The sequence below is a fragment of the Plectropomus leopardus genome, chromosome 16 (assembly GCF_008729295.1).
Source record: "Plectropomus leopardus isolate mb chromosome 16, YSFRI_Pleo_2.0, whole genome shotgun sequence".
Lineage (NCBI taxonomy): Eukaryota > Metazoa > Chordata > Actinopteri > Perciformes > Serranidae > Plectropomus > Plectropomus leopardus.
The window spans coordinates 29,120,221-29,139,035 of record NC_056478.1 but is presented as its reverse complement, the minus strand read 5'-3'; the positions used below and the strand labels follow the sequence as shown (position 1 = coordinate 29,139,035).

The 18,815-nt window shown below is 38.2% G+C and overlaps 1 protein-coding gene across 1 annotated transcript; it reads left to right on the top strand.

Moving 5' to 3' along the window:
• The first annotated feature begins 529 nt into the window (after positions 1–529).
• LOC121955899 (peptidase M20 domain-containing protein 2-like) lies at positions 530–8,583 on the top strand. Its single transcript, XM_042503982.1, has 7 exons — positions 530–547; positions 753–901; positions 4,019–4,161; positions 4,245–4,399; positions 4,878–5,013; positions 6,417–6,524; positions 7,482–8,583. The coding sequence occupies exons 1-7, from the start codon at positions 530–532 to the stop codon at positions 7,658–7,660; spliced, it is 888 nt and encodes a 295-aa protein (XP_042359916.1). The 3' UTR covers positions 7,661–8,583.
• The last annotated feature ends 10,232 nt before the right edge of the window (positions 8,584–18,815 follow it).

The window sequence follows — 18,815 nt, the reverse complement described above, 5'->3', positions numbered from 1 at the left end:
GCGTGCAGGTAGGACTACACACCTGACCGCTGCAGTAGGGGGGGGCGGGGCCGGTTGTACCGGTCAACACAGCGCGGTCCTAATGTTCAATCACTGGGTCTCATTCGTGAAACGTGCGCAGAACGAATTTGTGTCTAAAGAGTTAGCAGAAGAAAACTTAACTGTGTTGTGGCATTCATTAATATGTTAGTGGCTCCGATATTTTCACAAGTTGGCCTACTAATAAAAGCTACACCTGCCTCTGAATGCTCATAGTGCTTGTGTGAATGCGAAATGCACATATATATTATTAGTCATCATTGGAAATTATGATTTTAATTTGTATGGTGCTCTATTATGTTTACAGTATGCAGATGCCCTCAAAACATATAAGTTAAACATGTCAAAAGAGTAGAAATACAACACATTCGGCTGAATTAGTTGGCAATGAGCAGATTCTGAAACAGAGGAATGGCGTAGATCCTTCTTGGATGTTCAGAATTTCAAAAGAGATAACTAATGACACACAAGTATTTAAAGAAATAACTTAATGCCAAACGGTCAGCAGGTATTTTCTAACCTGTTTTAAATACAAAAAGAGAATGAAAATCAAGTGTAGGTGTAGAAACAACAGCTGCTGGTGACATTTCTAACAGCTGGTGCAACACAGCGTGATTACTGTATCATCTTTCTGGCTCCAAATCCATGACTTTGACTTCCCTGTCCATTTAATACTACATAATTCTTGGAAGTGATAGTAAGTGTCTCCACAGGTGTCTGTGCTGGGGACTCCAGCTGAGGAGGATGGTGGAGGAAAAATAGACCTAATAAGAGAGGGAGCCTTTCAAAACATGGATGTTGTGTTCATGGCCCACCCCTTGCAGGATGACGCTCCGTATCTCCCGCATGTGGCTGAACATGAGTAAGTTTGAAATAACAGCTCTGTTAAAATCCTCCTGTTTGCTTGGAGCTAAATGCTGGACCTGTTACAAGTACTGGCAGATGGGTTATGTGTACTGGATGGCACCGATCATGTGGACAAAACTTCACAGCTCATACGGAAAATATTTTTGCCATCTTCTGAATTGCTTTTGTGTTGTGCACAAATCAGCTCTCTAAGTCTCTTGCATCAATGTCATCAATGAGTCAGCTAATGACATCACCTCTGCTGCTGGTTAGAGTTCATATTAAACATTTGCTCTCACTAACGTTTAAACAGCCGTCATCTTATGTAGAAGCTTCATCATGTCACAACAACAGACGTTTTGTAGTTGGCACGGATACCAGTGAAATTCCCTGAATCTAGACACCCAATTTGATACCACAGTAAAAACCCTAAAGGGTCAATGACAAATAAAGCTTCTAAAAAGGTATTTTTAAAAAGTATTTTCAATATAGATGTAATGCTTATTTAACAAGTCTCATTTATTGAATAAATTTTCTAACTGTTTTAACTCATTTTTTAACGGTATTTTTAACTTCACGACAAAAAAAAAAATGTCAGGTGGCGCAACCAAATATATACATTCCTAATATTTATTTTAAGATTAATTCTTAAAATCCCTTTGAATGTCTACACTAGGTAACACATTAGTATTTTATCATTGTGGGTTTTTTACAATAATAATAATAGGTTTTAAGTATAGTTAACATCCAATTTTACATTTAAAGACAGGAAAATAATTACACAAATACACAAATTCATATATTCAGTATAATAACTACACACATTACATTTAGAAACCATTTGGTCACTCTAACCTCTCATTTATTGGTTTAAATTGGTTGTGCCACCTGACAACATTATTTATGACATGAAATATGCTGAAAAAAATACATTTTCATTTCAAATAGTAACGTGTTTTAGTCATCAGTCTCTATTAAAGTTTTCTTAAATAGCGACATAAACCTAACCCTAACCCATCAAAAACACTTCACATAAGATTACATTCGATACAACACTATAACACTATGCTAAATGGCAACAATAAAGTATCTTTTAACAAAACCGGAACATTTTCAAATGTCGGGTCAACATTGGTAGACAATATCTCATCTCAGTTTTGTGTATTAAAGTAAAAGCCGTGAACTGAGAGGCTCTGGCTCTGCAATCTAATAAACCGACAAATTCCCATTTACGAATCTGAGAGTTCTAATATAATAATAATAACTGTAACATGAACTGATGTGTTGTGTCTAGATGTATTACCTCTCTTTTCTTTTTGTAAGATATGCTTCCCTTGCAGCTGGATCATTGTTAATGCGCTCCCTGTGTCGTGCTGATTTTTCTTTAGTTGATTGTGGTATCTAAAATGTAAAAATTATCATGTAAAATGTTTTAAAGTGTGTAATATCTTTAAATTTAACTAGTAAACATTTTTAGAAGTGTCATGGATAATCTTCGAGCTTTGAATAGCATTATATAGTGACATTCCTTGCAGTTGCGCCACCTGACTAACTGGTTGCACCACCTGACTATTATATAAAGTAATCTCAAATTAAACAGGCTTCTGTTCTGTTAGCTTCTACCCTTGTCATGAAGTTCAAACAGACCACTTTTTTAAAAAATAAAGTGTACCTGCCTACATATGAGTTGAAAGTAGTTTTTTATCAGTATTTGACAGAGATCTACAAACCTTTTGGCTTAGTCCCAAGCATGGATGTATTATAAGGAAGTCCCGAGGGTCACTTGGGGTCCTCTGGCTGATGCAACATCCTCTTTACAGCTATTGTCTCTTCAATTCAAAATAGAAGTCCAATTTTTACATAAATTGCTGGACAAAAGTTTTGCAGTTATTTTGACACCTTAAAACTATTGATATTAGAAAAAAAAACATTATCCAAAAGACTTCAAACATATAATAATGCCAGAGTATTCTATTTTGAATTTATCATTATTAAAATAACATTTTTACTAGTTTTCTTAATCTGCTCACGTGCTCGGACAGTTGCACCACCTGACGTCTTAGGGGTTTGAGAAGCCAAAACATAAAAGAATATAATTATTTGAATTTACTGAAAAATGTTTGAAAATAAACAGGTTTTATAGAATAAAGTGATAAATGTCATGAATAGATTAAATTATGTTTTTTAAAAATAATGGACTCAGACACAAAAATATGTATGTCATGTCATTGACCCTAAAACAGTAAGTCCCATGTGCTAAAACATACAATCTTCCTTTATTAAAACATTTCAGTAACATTAATTATAATTCTGTTGTAAATCCCTGATGATACCTCTCAAACGTAACATCTGTGTGAGCTCACAAGATTTTGTTGGCTTTTTGTTCTCTGCTTTGACTGGACAGCTGGGTTAAAAAGTGACAAAAAAGCCATATTTTGCAAAACTACAATGGAAACGCTTTTTTGGCTTTTCTAGGTCACGTGATGCTATGGTTATGTGCTGGTCAGTAGGAACTGGCTCTCTCATGATGCAGCAGGCGCTACAAGAGCTGTTATTGCAGTAGATCATCCTGAAGTTCTGAATCCACAGTTTCTCTGTGAAATTGTGGACTATCACCTCCCAGAAATCCCTCATATGTGGCTGCTCCAACGTATCAGGGGCTTGTCTTTCCAGAAGTTCTTATTCTTTATTTGTAATTTAACAGCTGACTAGAGCACTTGTAGCCGTACATTGTCTGCTTCCTTGTCAGGTCCAGAGGAACTGGCAGTGCATCTGCGGTAGCTACGATATCGCAGGAAAATGAAATGTCTGATACCGTCATGCTTTTAGAATTTTGACAGCGACTTGGAAATGAAATATCAGTTCTCGTGACATCTCTAATACGGCTGGTCCTTAATTCTGCGTTATCATTGTGGACTTATATGGATCAGAAAGGGCACTTGGAGAGGACCTGTCATCAAGTCCAAATGTCCTATCTTGCAATACTGAAGGTGCAGTTCGACATGCAGAACATAAATAGAGCTGTTTATTAATGTAAGACCAGTTCTGCTCATCTGTTTGATGGTTTTTCAGACTTCCTGATCGGAACAGAGAAGCAGAGAGGCTGATGTGTGCTTTGCGTTGTGTTTTTCAGTGTAACTATCAAGTATCGAGGTAAGGCGTCTCATGCCTCAGCGTACCCCTGGGAGGGAGTAAACGCGCTGGATGCAGCCGTGCTGTGCTACAACAACCTGTCTGCGCTCAGACAGCAGATGAAGCCAGACTGGAGAGTTCACGGTGAGCAGCGGATGAAGCTCCGTGCTCGTGTGTGGCTCTGAGGAGTTCAGGCCGCTCTGACTGCATCGTGTTGTGTTGTTTAGGGATCATAAAGCGCGGTGGAGAGAAACCAAACATCATCCCTGCCTACACTGAGCTGGAGTACTACCTGAGGGCCCCCTCACGGGCTGAGCTGTCCGTCCTCAAGGCAAAAGCTGACATGTGTTTCAGATCAGCTGCTGTGGCCACTGGCTGTCAGGTAATATGACATACTTTTATTAACAAGAGACAGGGTCTGACGGTCATGGAAAACCTGGAAAAGACATGGAATATGCACATTTCCAGGCCTGGAAAAGTTTTGGAAAATTAAACGTAGCCCAAAAGTTTTGGAAAAGTCATGGGATTTCTTTTAACAAATCTGTATAAGAACACATAGTGTGTTCATGCCTCCACCTTTTTGTACAACCTCCTCCCCTCTCATAAACAGCAAATAGTCCCTCAATTATATGTAAATATTCAGTTATAATCCTGTTCTGTATTCATTATTTTTAAATGATTTACATAACTTTAAAATCATTTTTAAAAACCTTTTATGTAGTAATGAACTGATATGGAGATTCAAAGGTTGTTTCAGAGAATGTATGGTCTTGTATGGTAAATATATAGAAACCCTGAGTGAGCTGACTATTTCCTCCATAAGTTCTGCCGTTAATTTGTCACCTTCCTTTCCTCCTCAGGTTGAAGTGGAGTATGCAAGAAACGCTTTTGACAACATATTGCGAAATCCAACGCTGGAAGATTTGTATGAGAACAATGGAAAGACTCTGGGGATGGAGTTCACCACCGATGAAGAAGTCCTTAACAATGCTAGCGGTGAGTGCATGTTTATATTCCAGTCCTGTTTTTCAAAGGGTGACTTTGGTATTTTCATCCTCTGCCCTATTTTCTAATACTTTTGTGTCTGAGTGACTAACGTGAACAACAGTTTTTGAATCTGGTCCATTGCTGCAGCCAGCAGCAGAAAACCACTCCAGGCCTCTTCGCTCCTTCATTGTATGTCCACTAAGAAAAGCTGACAGGCTCACACAATGGAAAAAATCCTTACAGAGATAGACCTTTTTATTAAAGAGTAAGATAAAACAGCCCCCAAATCTCGGTCGCCAAACCCGAAAGACTCCATATAATAACCAGTAATTTTAGCATTTATAGAGCAGCATATTTTCACATCTTACTGGGTGAATTAAGGGTTTATTTCAACCAAAGCAGAGGTGATTTTTGGAACAGCGGAAAGATGAACTAAGACAGTTTATGTGACAGTGTTCATTTTGGCAGCTATTTTAGATTTAATCTTAGTCTTAGTCAGAAATCCTTATTAGTTTTAGTCACAGTTTAGTTATTTTTATCCTTCATAGTTCTAGTCGAAACCATACTCAAAACATTTAAGTTGACAAAAATTCATGACATTTGAGTCAACCTTTTAAGTGAAAATGTTTTTTTCTATTTAAACTAATCCAATGAAGCTAATCCAGGTATCAGAATACATAGTGTTAGAAAATAATTATAGACGCAGCCGTTTTTGGCTGATGTTTTCATCTTCTCTTATTTTGAATGTCCAATATAGTCTCACTTCATCACGTCAGCAAAAAGGAAACATAGATTTTATCATAGTTTTTACTATCAAGATCTATTTTTAGCTCGTCAACTCTTAGTTTTCATCATGGAAAAAAAGGTTGTTGACAAATCATTTTCGGCAGAGTTTTTGTCAACAAAATGAACACTGTTGTGTGAGTTTTATTTCGTTTGTGTTGACTTTAAATGAAGTGCGTTTCATGATAATAAAATTGCTTTTATATTGAAATGGGGTCTGGTGGGTTTGATGATGGTGATTTGAAAGCTGTTTCTGGTTTTAAAAAAAAGGATCTTACTCTTTAACGAAAAGGTTAATATCTGCTGGGATCCTTTCCATGATGCTGTCAGACACTAAAATAATCTGAGCCTGTTGTGGCACTTAGAGTGGATGATGGTGCATGATTACACAGAGTGGTTACATTGCAGCCCCCTCGCTCATTACTGGACCCATTTCAAAAATGAATCTCCTCATCAGCCCAAGGACAGAAAAAGATGAGAGAATAGGGTCCATGTTGAAAAATATCAAAGTTACCCTTTCAAATGTAGCATGAGTGAACAGCATCTCATTTATGAATCTGTCTGTACACTCAGCTGTGTGATACAACGCCACGCATGTGATATTTTTCTCTTGTCCCTGTAATCTACAGGCTCCACAGACTTTGGCAATGTGTCATTTGTAGTCCCTGGTATCCATCCATACTTCTACATCGGTTCTAAGGCCCTGAGCCACACAGCAGAGTACACTGTGGCCTCTGGTATGTCAAACACATTCACTTATATCGTTGTTCATTTTTATAACAGTTTGATTCTTGTAACTTTGTCCATCATTCATGGAGCACTCAGTCTGTTTACATGATGCTATAAAAAGTCTACTTATTGTATTAGTCCGACTAAAACTGGACTTTTAAAATACATGTTGGTCCGACTGAAATCAAACTAAATCCAGTTTCTCAAAATCAGATTAACATACCAAGATAACGCATTAGAGGGTCGAGCTATTCCATCATGAAAACACCTCAGTCTGATTTTAACTGGACTAGGTGATCTGTGTGTGTTCCTCGATGCTTTGCCAGCCTCCTTCAGGCTTTACAGATAAGGGACTGTTCGTCACATATGACAAGGGAACCTGCAAAACAGGTCAGGCATTTTTTTAAATTAAGCTCTGACAAGGGTCTTGTGCTTTTAATTTTGGCTTAAGTGTGGGACAAACAATTTTTATAATGTAGTATTTTATATTTAGTATATTTAAAGTTTATTGCAACTAACTGAAAGAAGGTGTATCTCCACCTGCCGTGGTGGAGTCGAACAGACATCAATAAATGGATTCTCCCCTGCTTCTTGTATACTGGGAAAGGGATAGCAGTCTAGGTAAACGGCCTGCTATAACTCTAGTTCGACTAAACTGTGCATGTAAATGTTCTGACGGCATTTGTGCAGGCACAGCACTGAAATAATATCAACTGCTTCACTCATGTATCACTATCAGAGGCTCATTTATCAGCCGCCTGGCAACCAGCTGAATAATAACTTCCAACTGTATTCATGCGTTTGTAGCCATTATAACCTGACACCTCTCAACAGCCCTTTTCGGACGAGTAATACCTATGATTTCAAGAGAAAACTTCCAAAATAATACACAAAATGGAACAAAAATGGTCTCAGTCTAATTGCCAGCCATATTGTTACATAATGTGTTTGTGGTTTTGTCTCAGGTGATGACAGAGCTCAGGTCTTCACCCTGAGGACGGCTAAGGCTCTGGTGATGACGGCCCTGGATGTGCTGCTGCGTCCAGAGCTGCTGCAGAGGGTGAAGCAGGAGTTCACTGAGGCCACGCTGAAGGAGGACAGGAGGCTGACGGGAGAACACACAGAGCAGTCTGCAAAACACTGAGGATGCAGATCTGACCACCACTGAGCTCCCTGATCACTGACCGCACAGCGGCCTCTGGGAGACTCGTTGCTGTTGTCAAACGCAGCATCCACGAATGAAAAAAAATCTGCTGCATTATTGCTTTTTTCATACCATGCTAAAGTTAAGAGGAAGAAGGCAATGAGCAACTTAACAAAAAATGTCCAAAACTTTAGCAGGAAATTTACAAAATGTTCCATTCAAATTCAACTTTCAACTTTCAACTTTATTGTCCCCTGAGGGAAATTTGTTTTGCAACCAGGTAAAACAAAATACAGAAAAAAAACACCACAGAGTCAGCCTAAAAAATCTATCATTTTTGTATCTTAAATTCTTTTTTAAGCTTGACTGTAATATCTGTACCTGGAGAACTGATAAACACTCTGGTGCTTTTACAGCAATGTGTATTAATATGAATTTTCCCTGTTAGATAAACAAATAAATAAAATACCCCAATGTAAGAATACTGCATTACAAGAAAATTCCCGCATTCAACATTTGTTTTGTATTATCAACAAAAATTTAAAGTTTCACATGCAATCAGTTAAGTTGAGACTTGATCAGACAGGAACAGACCTTTTTTCCTGCATTGCAGATGTATTATGGCACTTGTAAAGCACAACTATAGAAACCAAAAAGGGGTGTTTTGAATATGAGAAATAATGACGTGTAACTGTTAAGTTGTACATTCATAGGACCAGCCTCAGTTGTACTATTTTCAGATTTGCCTATTATGTTTAAATTCAAAATGCCAATCATTGCCCAGGGGTCTAACCCCCCCATGTTTTTGAGAAATTACATTACAGACCATTTTAAAATGAAAATGTATTGCAATTACACACTGCTGCAGCTCTTTAAAACTGGCTTTTTTCTGTTGTCATTTTTCATTGTTCTATATCTTTTGATGTGATGCATGCATGCAATTTCTATGTACGAAGTACGTATGAAAGGTGCTATACAAATAAAGTTCATCATCATCATCATCATCATCATACAACAGAAAAAAGCCAGTTTTAAAGAGCTGCCATCATCATTATAATAATAATAATTATTATTATTATTTATTATTATTATTATTATTATTATGGTTATTATTATTATTATTATTATTATTATTATTATAACCATTATTGTTATTATTATTGTTATTGTTATTGACAACAAAACTGGACTGGGTTAATAACACTGACGCCCTCTACAGGAGGGGCCAGAGTCGCCTCTATTTTCTGAGGCTGAGGTCCTTCAACATCTGCAGGACTCTGCTCGGGAGCTGGACTCTTTGACAGAGGTGTGTGAGAGGAGGATGCTGTCCAAGCTGCGTGTCATCCTGGACAATGTGTCCCACCCACTCCATGATGGGCTGGTCAGTTACAGGAGTACATTCAGTACAAGGCTGATAACACCAAAATGCACCACAGAGCGCCACAGGAAATCATTCCTGCCTGTGGCCATCAGACTGTACAACTCCTCACTCTGAATGTCAGACACTCTGAGTCAATTAGTCTACTCTGGACTCTTAATAATGTGCAATAATGTGCAATAATCCATGTGCAATAACTACATCCATGTGTAATATTCTATATTCAAATGTTGGTAATCTGTTGTTTTATTTATCACATGTGTGGTAGTAACAAGAACAAAAATGTTACATTTGTATTTATACTTTAGTGTTTAGATATATTTATTTTATATTAGTACTTATGTTTAAATTTTATTATTATTATTATTATATTCTACACTTTTTTTTTTTTTTTTTTTTTTTTCCTACTTACCCTTTTAAGATGTATTTTTTAAGGCAACATACTAAAAACACGACCCAAACAGGTGCTGGTTTATGCTAAGCATTTTTCGCGGGACAGTTTCATGAACCTGGGACAATATGAGTCAGGATTTGCTCTGAAGCTGTATCTGAAAACCGGATCCACGCCAACCATCCGAGGACGAGCAGGCAATGTGGGAGATGTAAGTACTGTGAATAAAAGCTCTGTTTCTTTCGCCATTTAGTTTTGCTAACGCTACCTGCTAATTTACCAGTAGCTGATGCTAATGAGCCCATGCTAAATCAACTAAACCCGTCTGAGCTGCATTGTTTAGACACGTTTTTCGGTTTAAGTAGTTGTAGCAGTTACAAATGATTGTAATGGACAAAATATGTCATGCAAACAAGAACACAGGAAAGCACAGATAAATGTCATTCCACACAGAACATAAGTAATATTATTATTAATAATACTTAATAAATAATCATATTAATTACATAAACTAATAAAATCTTTTAAAAAGAATGGACAGTGACAGAAACAAAAAGCAGGAAGGAAGGTTTCACCAAATAAGTTTTTGTAATAGGCTTAAAATATGTTGCTCTTTTGGTATTTGAGAGAGTAAGAACAACATGAGCCGCGCAGAAATCGGCCGGCGACAGACTCCGGTGTTCCGGTCCCGGTCATGCGGGAGCACCGAGCACCGTCTGTCCCTGAGCCTTCAGCCCGGACAGAGTGCGTTAACTGGCCCGCCAGCTGTGCGGCTGGTGGCCTGGAAACACACGGCGGTCAGACCGGCAACAGTAACGTTAGCCCTCCCTGCCAAAGGAGCCCGACCCAACCGTCGCCAAATGCGAACACATTAAAAAAGGACCTCAAAGGCACACCATCCGGACTTAGGACCGATAGCTACCCCCCTGAGATACACGAACACCGAAAAATGCTGTAGTGTGAGGCTGAATCTAAATGATATAATCACTGTAGGTTTAAAAAAAGACTGTCTGGATCCACAAAACATATTTTGAAGGTAACACAACGCATTAAGAAATCCTATCATATTATTAATGGGTCTATATGAGCATTCATTCATATGATTTACCACTATTTATTATGGAATCCTTTGCTTGTCAAGCTTCTTTTATTCAGGACCACCCACCATTTTTGAAATTTGGCAAAATTTAGCAGAAAAGGCACCAAGGCCACAGAACTGTGATGCACATTTTAGTTAATGAAATGCTAATACATTTTCATATTCTGTGAACAGGCTACATATTTTTTGCAATTGAAAAATCTTCTTACTCTTTATGTTGATTTTTCACAACATTTTTTCACAAGTACTTTTACTTGTACTTGAGCAAAATTTCATTAAAGTAACAGTACTTTTACTTGAGAAGAATATTATAGGACTCTTTCCACCTCTGATAATATTACAGTGGATTAAAAGTGTATCAAACAAAAAGCTTAAGAAGAAAATATGGAGTACACAACAATAATAGCAGCTCTGAACAGGGGCGGACTCAGGCTGTCTGAGGGCCAAGGGCAAAAAATTAATAACAAGGATGATTGAAAAAACTAATAATAAGAACCAAGTTGTAATAAACCAAAACATTTCCATTAAGTAAAATACTTAAAATAGTAAAATGTTGCCATTAAGAAAAAATAAATAAATCAGAAAATAGTAAACACACAGTTAAAAAGTGATGTACTCATCACAACTGTATTTTAAAAGACTTTGCATCATTAATCCTCTTTATTTATCAGCGGGTAGAGTGTGTTTTCATTTTTTAACAATAATATGATTTCACTAAGCTCTCTGTTTTTGTCCATCATGTGTGCCGCTTTGGGTTTGTCAGAAATTTGGCATAAGCCACAGCAGATGTCGGGAGCAGACATTACATAAGATAAAAGCAACAGAAGGATGCATTTCAGACCCAAAACCTCCACAGCCTGCTGATCACACACACACTTCATTTACCTCCAGCATGTCAGATGTGCCGCTGACCCGCATCACTGTCACGCTTAACGTCATTCCCACTGAGGTTTGTGCAAACAAGGTAAACAGGCTGAGAACAATACATACACAATACACACAATACATAGAATGATAAATCATCACCTTTTACCATTTTTAAATCTGCTTTTAATGATTGATTTGTGATTGTTTCTTGCTTGTCTGTCTTGCTTTTACTGATTGTGATCTATTTATTTGATCTGGTTTTACTGACTTTTAATAGATTTAGCTTTTTAGTTCTGTTAAGTGTCTTTGAGTATTGTGAAAAGCACTCCATAAATTAAAATAAAAAATGTATCTATAGAAAATGTTGTTTTTTTTCTTTCATTATACAACCCAGCCCCGTTTTGCTGGCCTGTTCTGTGTGCAGAAAATGAATTACAAAAAGTTTGGTGCAGCAGCGTTCTGTTTTTATGCACTGATGACCTGGAACAGAGTGCCTGAATATATAAGAGAAGCAACTTCTGTATATAGTTTTAAGAAGCAGCTCAAGCCTCATTTCTATGCTCTTGTTTTTAATTAATTAATTCCACTTTCTATTTATTTTTAATGCCTGTTATGGATGTTATGTCTTATAAACTCGTTTTATGCTTTTTATGCACTTTTACTGTTTTGATTTTTGTTGTATAACATTTATTTTCTATTTATATTTCTTTTATCTGTTTTCCACCTCTGGTCTGTTCTGCAACTTATTTCCAGAGTCATGATATCCATGTGCTGTATTATTTTATTTTATTTTATTTTAATCTATTTATATATCTTTATTTATTTATCTATTTATGAATATATACATTTCTATATATTGTTAGATGTAATTTTTTTAGAATTCTCACATGTAAAACACTTTGAGCTTAATTTTATGTATGAAAGGTGCTGTACAAATAAAGATTATTATTAATATTAATATTATTATTATTATTATTATTATTATTATTCCATCATCTCTATATTCTATTTATATCAAAATATTATTTGATATTATTAAAATAATGTTTTATACTTTATTTAATATATCCATAATACTAATAGTATTCTATGTTTCTGCAAACCATGGATATGCTAACCATGTTAGTATGTAGCAGATATGTTGAAACTTAACACTACTGTTAATGTCATTATTGGCTGCTAGGCATCCTCCCTTCTCCCCTTCAGTGTGTGTTCTCCCTGTCTGCTGATCCCTCTGTGTCCTCACCTGTGTGTGAGTGTGGGTGTGGTTTTTCCCTGCAGGCAATTCCCTGATGAGCTGGTGGTGTACTTAAGCTGAGGTCTAAGAACTGTTCGTCGCTAGAGTATACTCCTACTATGTAATAGATGTTCCTCACAGCCTCTGAGTATCTCTAGTCAGTCGTATCTTGACTTTTTGGATTTTGCCTGTGTGGCTTATGTCTTGTGTTTTTTCCTTGTCTCAGAGTCGCCTCAACTCCACGCTTTGTGCTCCAGCTGCTTGAGTGTCCACCTGCCTGCATTCCTGCCTGCCTGCCCGCTTGCTTCCCTGCTGTGTCTTCAGACACTCACCCGAGCACCCAAAGCCTCTAGAAGGAATCCTTTCACGGTAAATAATAAACACCCTTCAATTATTGAACTCTTTATCTTGGGTTTTGTGTCAGCGCCTGGGGCCTCAGCATGTCCAAATCGTCACAGTTTTTGGGGGCACAATCACCACTTTAAAAAGCACCAATGTGTTAAAAAAACAACCACTTTTTGAGCCTTTTGGATATTGAATTTAATCCTATTAGATGTCTGCGTGGAATTTTGTCACAATTTATGTGCCAATTCTTGGCAAAAAACATGTTTTGTGAGGTCACAGTGACCTCTGACAACCAAATGTCTAATCAATTCACTGTTGAGTCCAAGTGGATATTGGGTCTGATGCAAGAAATAATATATGAACAGAGTTTCTCTTATTTTTGCCCATATCTGGGATTTTTTTCTTATTTTGTTAATACTCATTGATTTTTAAGATTGAGTGATATTTTGTTTTTCTCTTAGATAAGAATAAATTTTATGAGTGGTCGAGAGCACTCAAGATAAGAGAAATAAGAGAAACTGTGTGTCCCTCTGCTGACCAGTGCTGGAACAGCAGTACATCAAGTACTGTACTTATTTACTTACTTTTCTGTTGCTTTAGTATTTTAATCTCATGCCACTTTTTACATCTACTCCACTAAACTTCAGAGTAAATTATTGTACTTTTTACTTTCCTACTATTATTTGCAAATGTGGGTGGTTAATAACATTTAGTGCATCTGAAGTTGACTTCTATTATATTCTCTCTTAACAGAAAATTATGGCAAAATACAAGAGAAATTTAAGAGAAAGTTGCTGCGTGAGGCCCAATATGTCCATTGACACCAGAAAATTCATCTAAAACACAGGAAACTTGCGCTCCAGAAAAGGATAAGCACTCAGTGAAGAACCTAGGGTCACTAATCAGCTATTATGCCTTAAATATAAAGGCCAGAGAGCAGTGAAAACTAACACGGCTTTGGGGTCATCAGGTGGGAACCTCCTCTCATCAGTGTTTCACCTAGTTGCTCCGACAACACCTCCAGGAGGCCTAGGCAGTGAACTCTGGCATCCCAGAGCCACTCCCCCAGCCCTCACTGCTCCTACGCAGCCCAATCAGTCCTGCCACCTACAACAGACCCAGGCTCCATTTATGTAAGCTCCAGGTAGTGACAGTGCAGATGCTACATTCCCTAGTAACTGCTACATACCATCTTACCTTACCTCTCACAAGGCTTATCGCAGCCTAAACAACATTACCACCTTCCACAGACCAGGCTCCGTTCATACAAACTCCAGATACAAGGTTATGTTAAGCTACTACATGGCTATCACAGATACAAGGCTAAGCTAAGCTAGCTAAGCTAGCTACCACCACATGGCTATCACAGCCCTACATCCCACTTCAACTGGGCGAACCCGAGCTTTCCAGCCTTTCTGCCTGTAAGTCTGTGTACCTCAGTTTCTTCCATTCATAGACTACTTCCCCTAAAGCTTCCCAAAAGACTGCTAACTTGATGAAATAAACAATCCGTTGACTCACAGACCACAGCACTATGTCAGGCCTCAAATTAGTCCAGACTATTTCCTGGGGAATAACAAGCTTTCCTCCTAAATCTACCTGCATTTCCCAATCACAAGTTCCTTCCAGGCAGCCACACCCCTGCCTCCTCCCTAACTTACTGCCTCTATGTTTCTCCCCCTCATGCACAAACTGGAGAGCTAGACTCCTTTTTAAAACCTTCTGAATTCAACTGTCGTCTTCTCCCCTCAATACCTGCAGCTAAGCTTCTCAACACGTGATTATGTCGCCACGTATACCGGCCCTGTAATCAACTTATTTTGCAGCTTGACAAAATATGTCTTAAGGTTGTAGTAACTGAACACAGTGGGCATGATGGGTTGCCATTTACCCAGAGCTTCAGGTTCTGGGGGGTTGGCCACACATCATATGTAGCCCCTATAAGGAATCTAATGCAGCTCTCCTCCATACTCCACAGGTCCCTCCAGCTAAGCTTCCTCCTCTCTACACATTCCCAGTTCAACCACTGTCCCTGCTTAGCCTGAGCCACTGCCTTAGCATTCCTACAGCCTCCTCCTGCCTACATCCCTGTTTCACTACCAGCCTTCCTTTATCCTTGGGGCCTGCTGTATTCCACACCGGTTGGCCTGGGCCAAGCCCAAAGCCTCCCCAGCCAAATTGAACATAAGCTACTATCTCTGCATGCCTAAGCGCAGCCTCTGCGTCCTGAACTGCCACTCTTGGGTTCCATTTTCTCCCCTTGGATGAATTTGGAACCACACTCCTAACTATTACATCCTTACTCCCAGCTAACAACAGGTCCACCCTGACCTTGGTGCACTTAAACTAGTTAAACCTCTGTTTAACTAGATACTGGCAGCTGAAGTATCCCTTTCTCATGCAATGCCACACTACTTAGACGTCTATGAGCGCCTAACCACTTCCTAATATATGAGCTAACCAACCTTTCCATTCTCTCCACAACAGATACTGGAACATCATAGATTGACAGTGGCCACATTAACCTAGGAAATAACCTAAATGGCAAACACCACAACTTCAGCTTTTCTGGGAGCCCTGACTCATCTATTCTATCCAATCCTTCAGTAACATCCTTTCTAAATTGCACAACTTGCTCATCATCATTCAGGTCCACATTGTACAACCTACCTAGACTCTTCACTGATTTTTCCCTAATTGTTGGAATTTCCTCATCATCTATGATAAATTTCCTATCATTTAATTTTCCTCTACTGGAAGTATGAGATACTTCTAGACTTACTTGGCTTGATTTTCATGTAGGCACACTTTGAGATTCTTATTTACCCTCTCTAAGAGCCTCTTTGTACATGGCACCGTTCTAGTAACTAGCGTCATGTCATCCATGTAAGCCCTAATTGGTGGAAGACACATCCCATTCTGCTGTCTCTCTCCGCCTACAACCCACTTGGAAGCCCTGATAATTACTTCCATCGCCATTGTAAATGCTAATGGCGAAATTGTACACCCTGCCATAGTACCCATCTCTAGTCTCTGCCAGCCTGTTGTGAAACTTGTGCTCCAGAAAAGGATAAGCACTCAGTGAAGAACCTAGGGTCACTAATCAGCTATTATGGCTTAAATATAAATAAAAGTGCTGCGGCTGTCACCAGCTTGGAGGCATAAAAATAACCCATTTCTTATGGCACTATCCCAGCAGGAAACACTGTGTTGTCTAGGTGATTTTTTTTTTTTGTGCCACTATCCTGGCAAGAAATGCTGCAAGGTCTGGGGAAACAAAAAAGGAAAAATAGTAATATGTCATGACAAACACCCAGGTTTTGTGCCTAAAATACCTTTGGAAATGCAGCATGACTTTACTAAGTCACAATCTCTTTTGTTGTTTGTAGGTCTCGAACAGTGGTCTGCAGCTTGGCAGGCATGTCACCCCGGTGACACGACGTCCATCATCCACTCCATGTCCTGATGACAAGGTCAGCTCATACACTGTCTCTTTAGAAACATTGATATGATATGTATGAACATGAACAGAAAATTTCCTCTTATGACTGGGCTGCAGATTGTGTGAAGCTGCATGTTTCAGATATATCTAAGACTTTAAAGTTTGAACAAAAGTGGCAGTTCAGTTTATCAGTTTAATTATTAAGTGCTCTGCAAACATAACAAATATATATAAATATATAGAAAAATATATAGCTCTTCTGCGACAATGGGTTGGGGCTTTCACAGTAAGCATCGGACAAATTGAAAGACAATGAACAACTTTGAATTACAATGTGCATTCTGCAGCACATGATGCTTGAACTCTTAACCTCAGACTCCAAGAGCAAGTTACTATCTCATTAGGTGACATGCCAAGAGAGAAACCAGAGATGGCTGACATTATGACTGAACCAACCACCAGGGGGCAGGATATCAACTGTCTGTGCATGGACAGGCAGATTTCAAACTGCTGTCAAATATTCAGTTATCAAGACCAAATTCTGAGAATTTGCATACTTCATCTAGACAGCATAGAGAAGTTGACCTTTTTTTGTTTGTTTTTTTTCAAAGATTGATGTGCTCTATAAGTGAAAAGCTGATTTTTAAAGATACCTTTTCCCCACAGACTGCAATAGTTTACACGAGAAGAAGAATTCAAAATGCTGTCAAAAATTCAGTTCCGAGATAAAATTCTGAAATTCTCTAGACTTAATCTACCATGACAGCAACATTTTCTCATTTTTTTCACAAACTTTGTAGATTTATTCATCAAGAATTTCCAAGTATATGTTTACAGCATCGTTTACAGTCAAACATTTTGACGCACTATAGGCTAAAGTTTTGATAAAACAAATATCTGTGTAGATATTTTGTATAGGACACCCTGAAGATGCCCTGTAGCAAGTTTGATGTTAATTCAGCAAAAAATGTGGGAGGAGATAGGTTTAATTAGTTTTAACGGTTTTGATGAAAATAGAGTAATGGATTTCATAATTTGTACCACTGTGAAGTGTACAAAAGTTTCTTCACATCTACAGTTTGGGTAAGTTGCAACGTTGTAGCATATTGTTATGAACTTTCAAATGTTTGAAATTTAGATGGTCGCTGTAGCGCCACCATCAGGACTATGGCTTATGGTTGCAACTGAGGAAGTTTGGCATGGGACTGGACCTCCGTTCAAAGTTTGGTTTATTTGTATGCATGGGAAGTTGGATTGAGGGAAAATGAGGGACTATGTTGGTAATCTCTTTAGAATTAGTCTGTAGTGGTCCTGATCTAACAATCTGCAATCTTTTATACCCCTGTACACCCCTGTAGCTCATTTCAGCTGGTCCAGACCAAGGAACAAAATTCTACATTGCTGCCTTTTATTTTGGTTCATGAACATGAATTCGTGGACTGACAGATAAAATCCAGACTTCCAGTCCACATTCTAGTCCGCATAATCCACTTACTCACATCTAAAGAACAAGGCCCACCTAGCTCACATCAGACTGGCTGGCTATGACTCAGTATTCTCCCTATTTATGTGGGAGATGAATGATAACTGGAGCTCATTAATCCTCTTTTCCAAAAAAAAAAAAAAAAATCAGCATATTGTTTTTTATTCCTGGAATGTATTGCAAAGCAAACGCTCGTGTGTTACATTTGAAGATATGATGTAACCATGAAATACACTAGCATTGTGTCTGACATTGCATCAAATTGATGCAATCATAAAAACAGCTTTCTGAAACTATTTTTTAAAAAAAAATTTAATCATTGTACTAATGAATTGACGTAAAAACAGACAAGAGTGCTGTGCTCACTTTGTAACAACATGCACCATTCAGACAATATGATTCTTTCCAGTATGTCTGTCCTTTTGTTGGGTTGCTGTCATTTTTCCTGAAGATGCTCTCACAGTCATTGCAACCAAGGCCTTTTGCTTTTAACTTCCTATTGTACTTGCTGGATTACAAAAGGCTCCTGGTAATAAAAGATGAACCTGACCTTTAAAGGGGTAGATCACCCAAAAATGAAAATTCAGTCATTATATACTCACCCTAATGCCGATGGAAAATCAGGTGAAGTTTTATAGTAGTATGAAGTATAGTTTAAGTGTCCTGAAGCCCTGACATGCCAAGCTTCTAGTTGTCACAACAGTGTTTACATGTTGCCACAAACCTCCCCCACACACGGTAGTTTTAAATCCGACAAAGGGACTAGTTGCTTGCTACTAACTCCACAAGTCTCTGTGTGTGTGAGCTACAGACTACAACAAGGCTTAAAACAAGACGCCAGTAATGTTTTTAAAAACAAATTGGCACATCGGGCTTCAGGACACTTGGATTACTTCGGACGAGCAGTATGGAG

What these genes read in the sequence shown, in the direction of transcription:
- LOC121955899 (XM_042503982.1), top strand. An exon ending in CTGTGGCCACTGGCTGTCAG is followed by an intron (nt 4,400 to 4,877) that starts GTAATATGACAT and finishes TTTCCTCCTCAG; the next exon opens with GTTGAAGTGGAGTATGCAAG. An exon ending in AGTCCTTAACAATGCTAGCG is followed by an intron (nt 5,014 to 6,416) that starts GTGAGTGCATGT and finishes TGTAATCTACAG; the next exon opens with GCTCCACAGACTTTGGCAAT.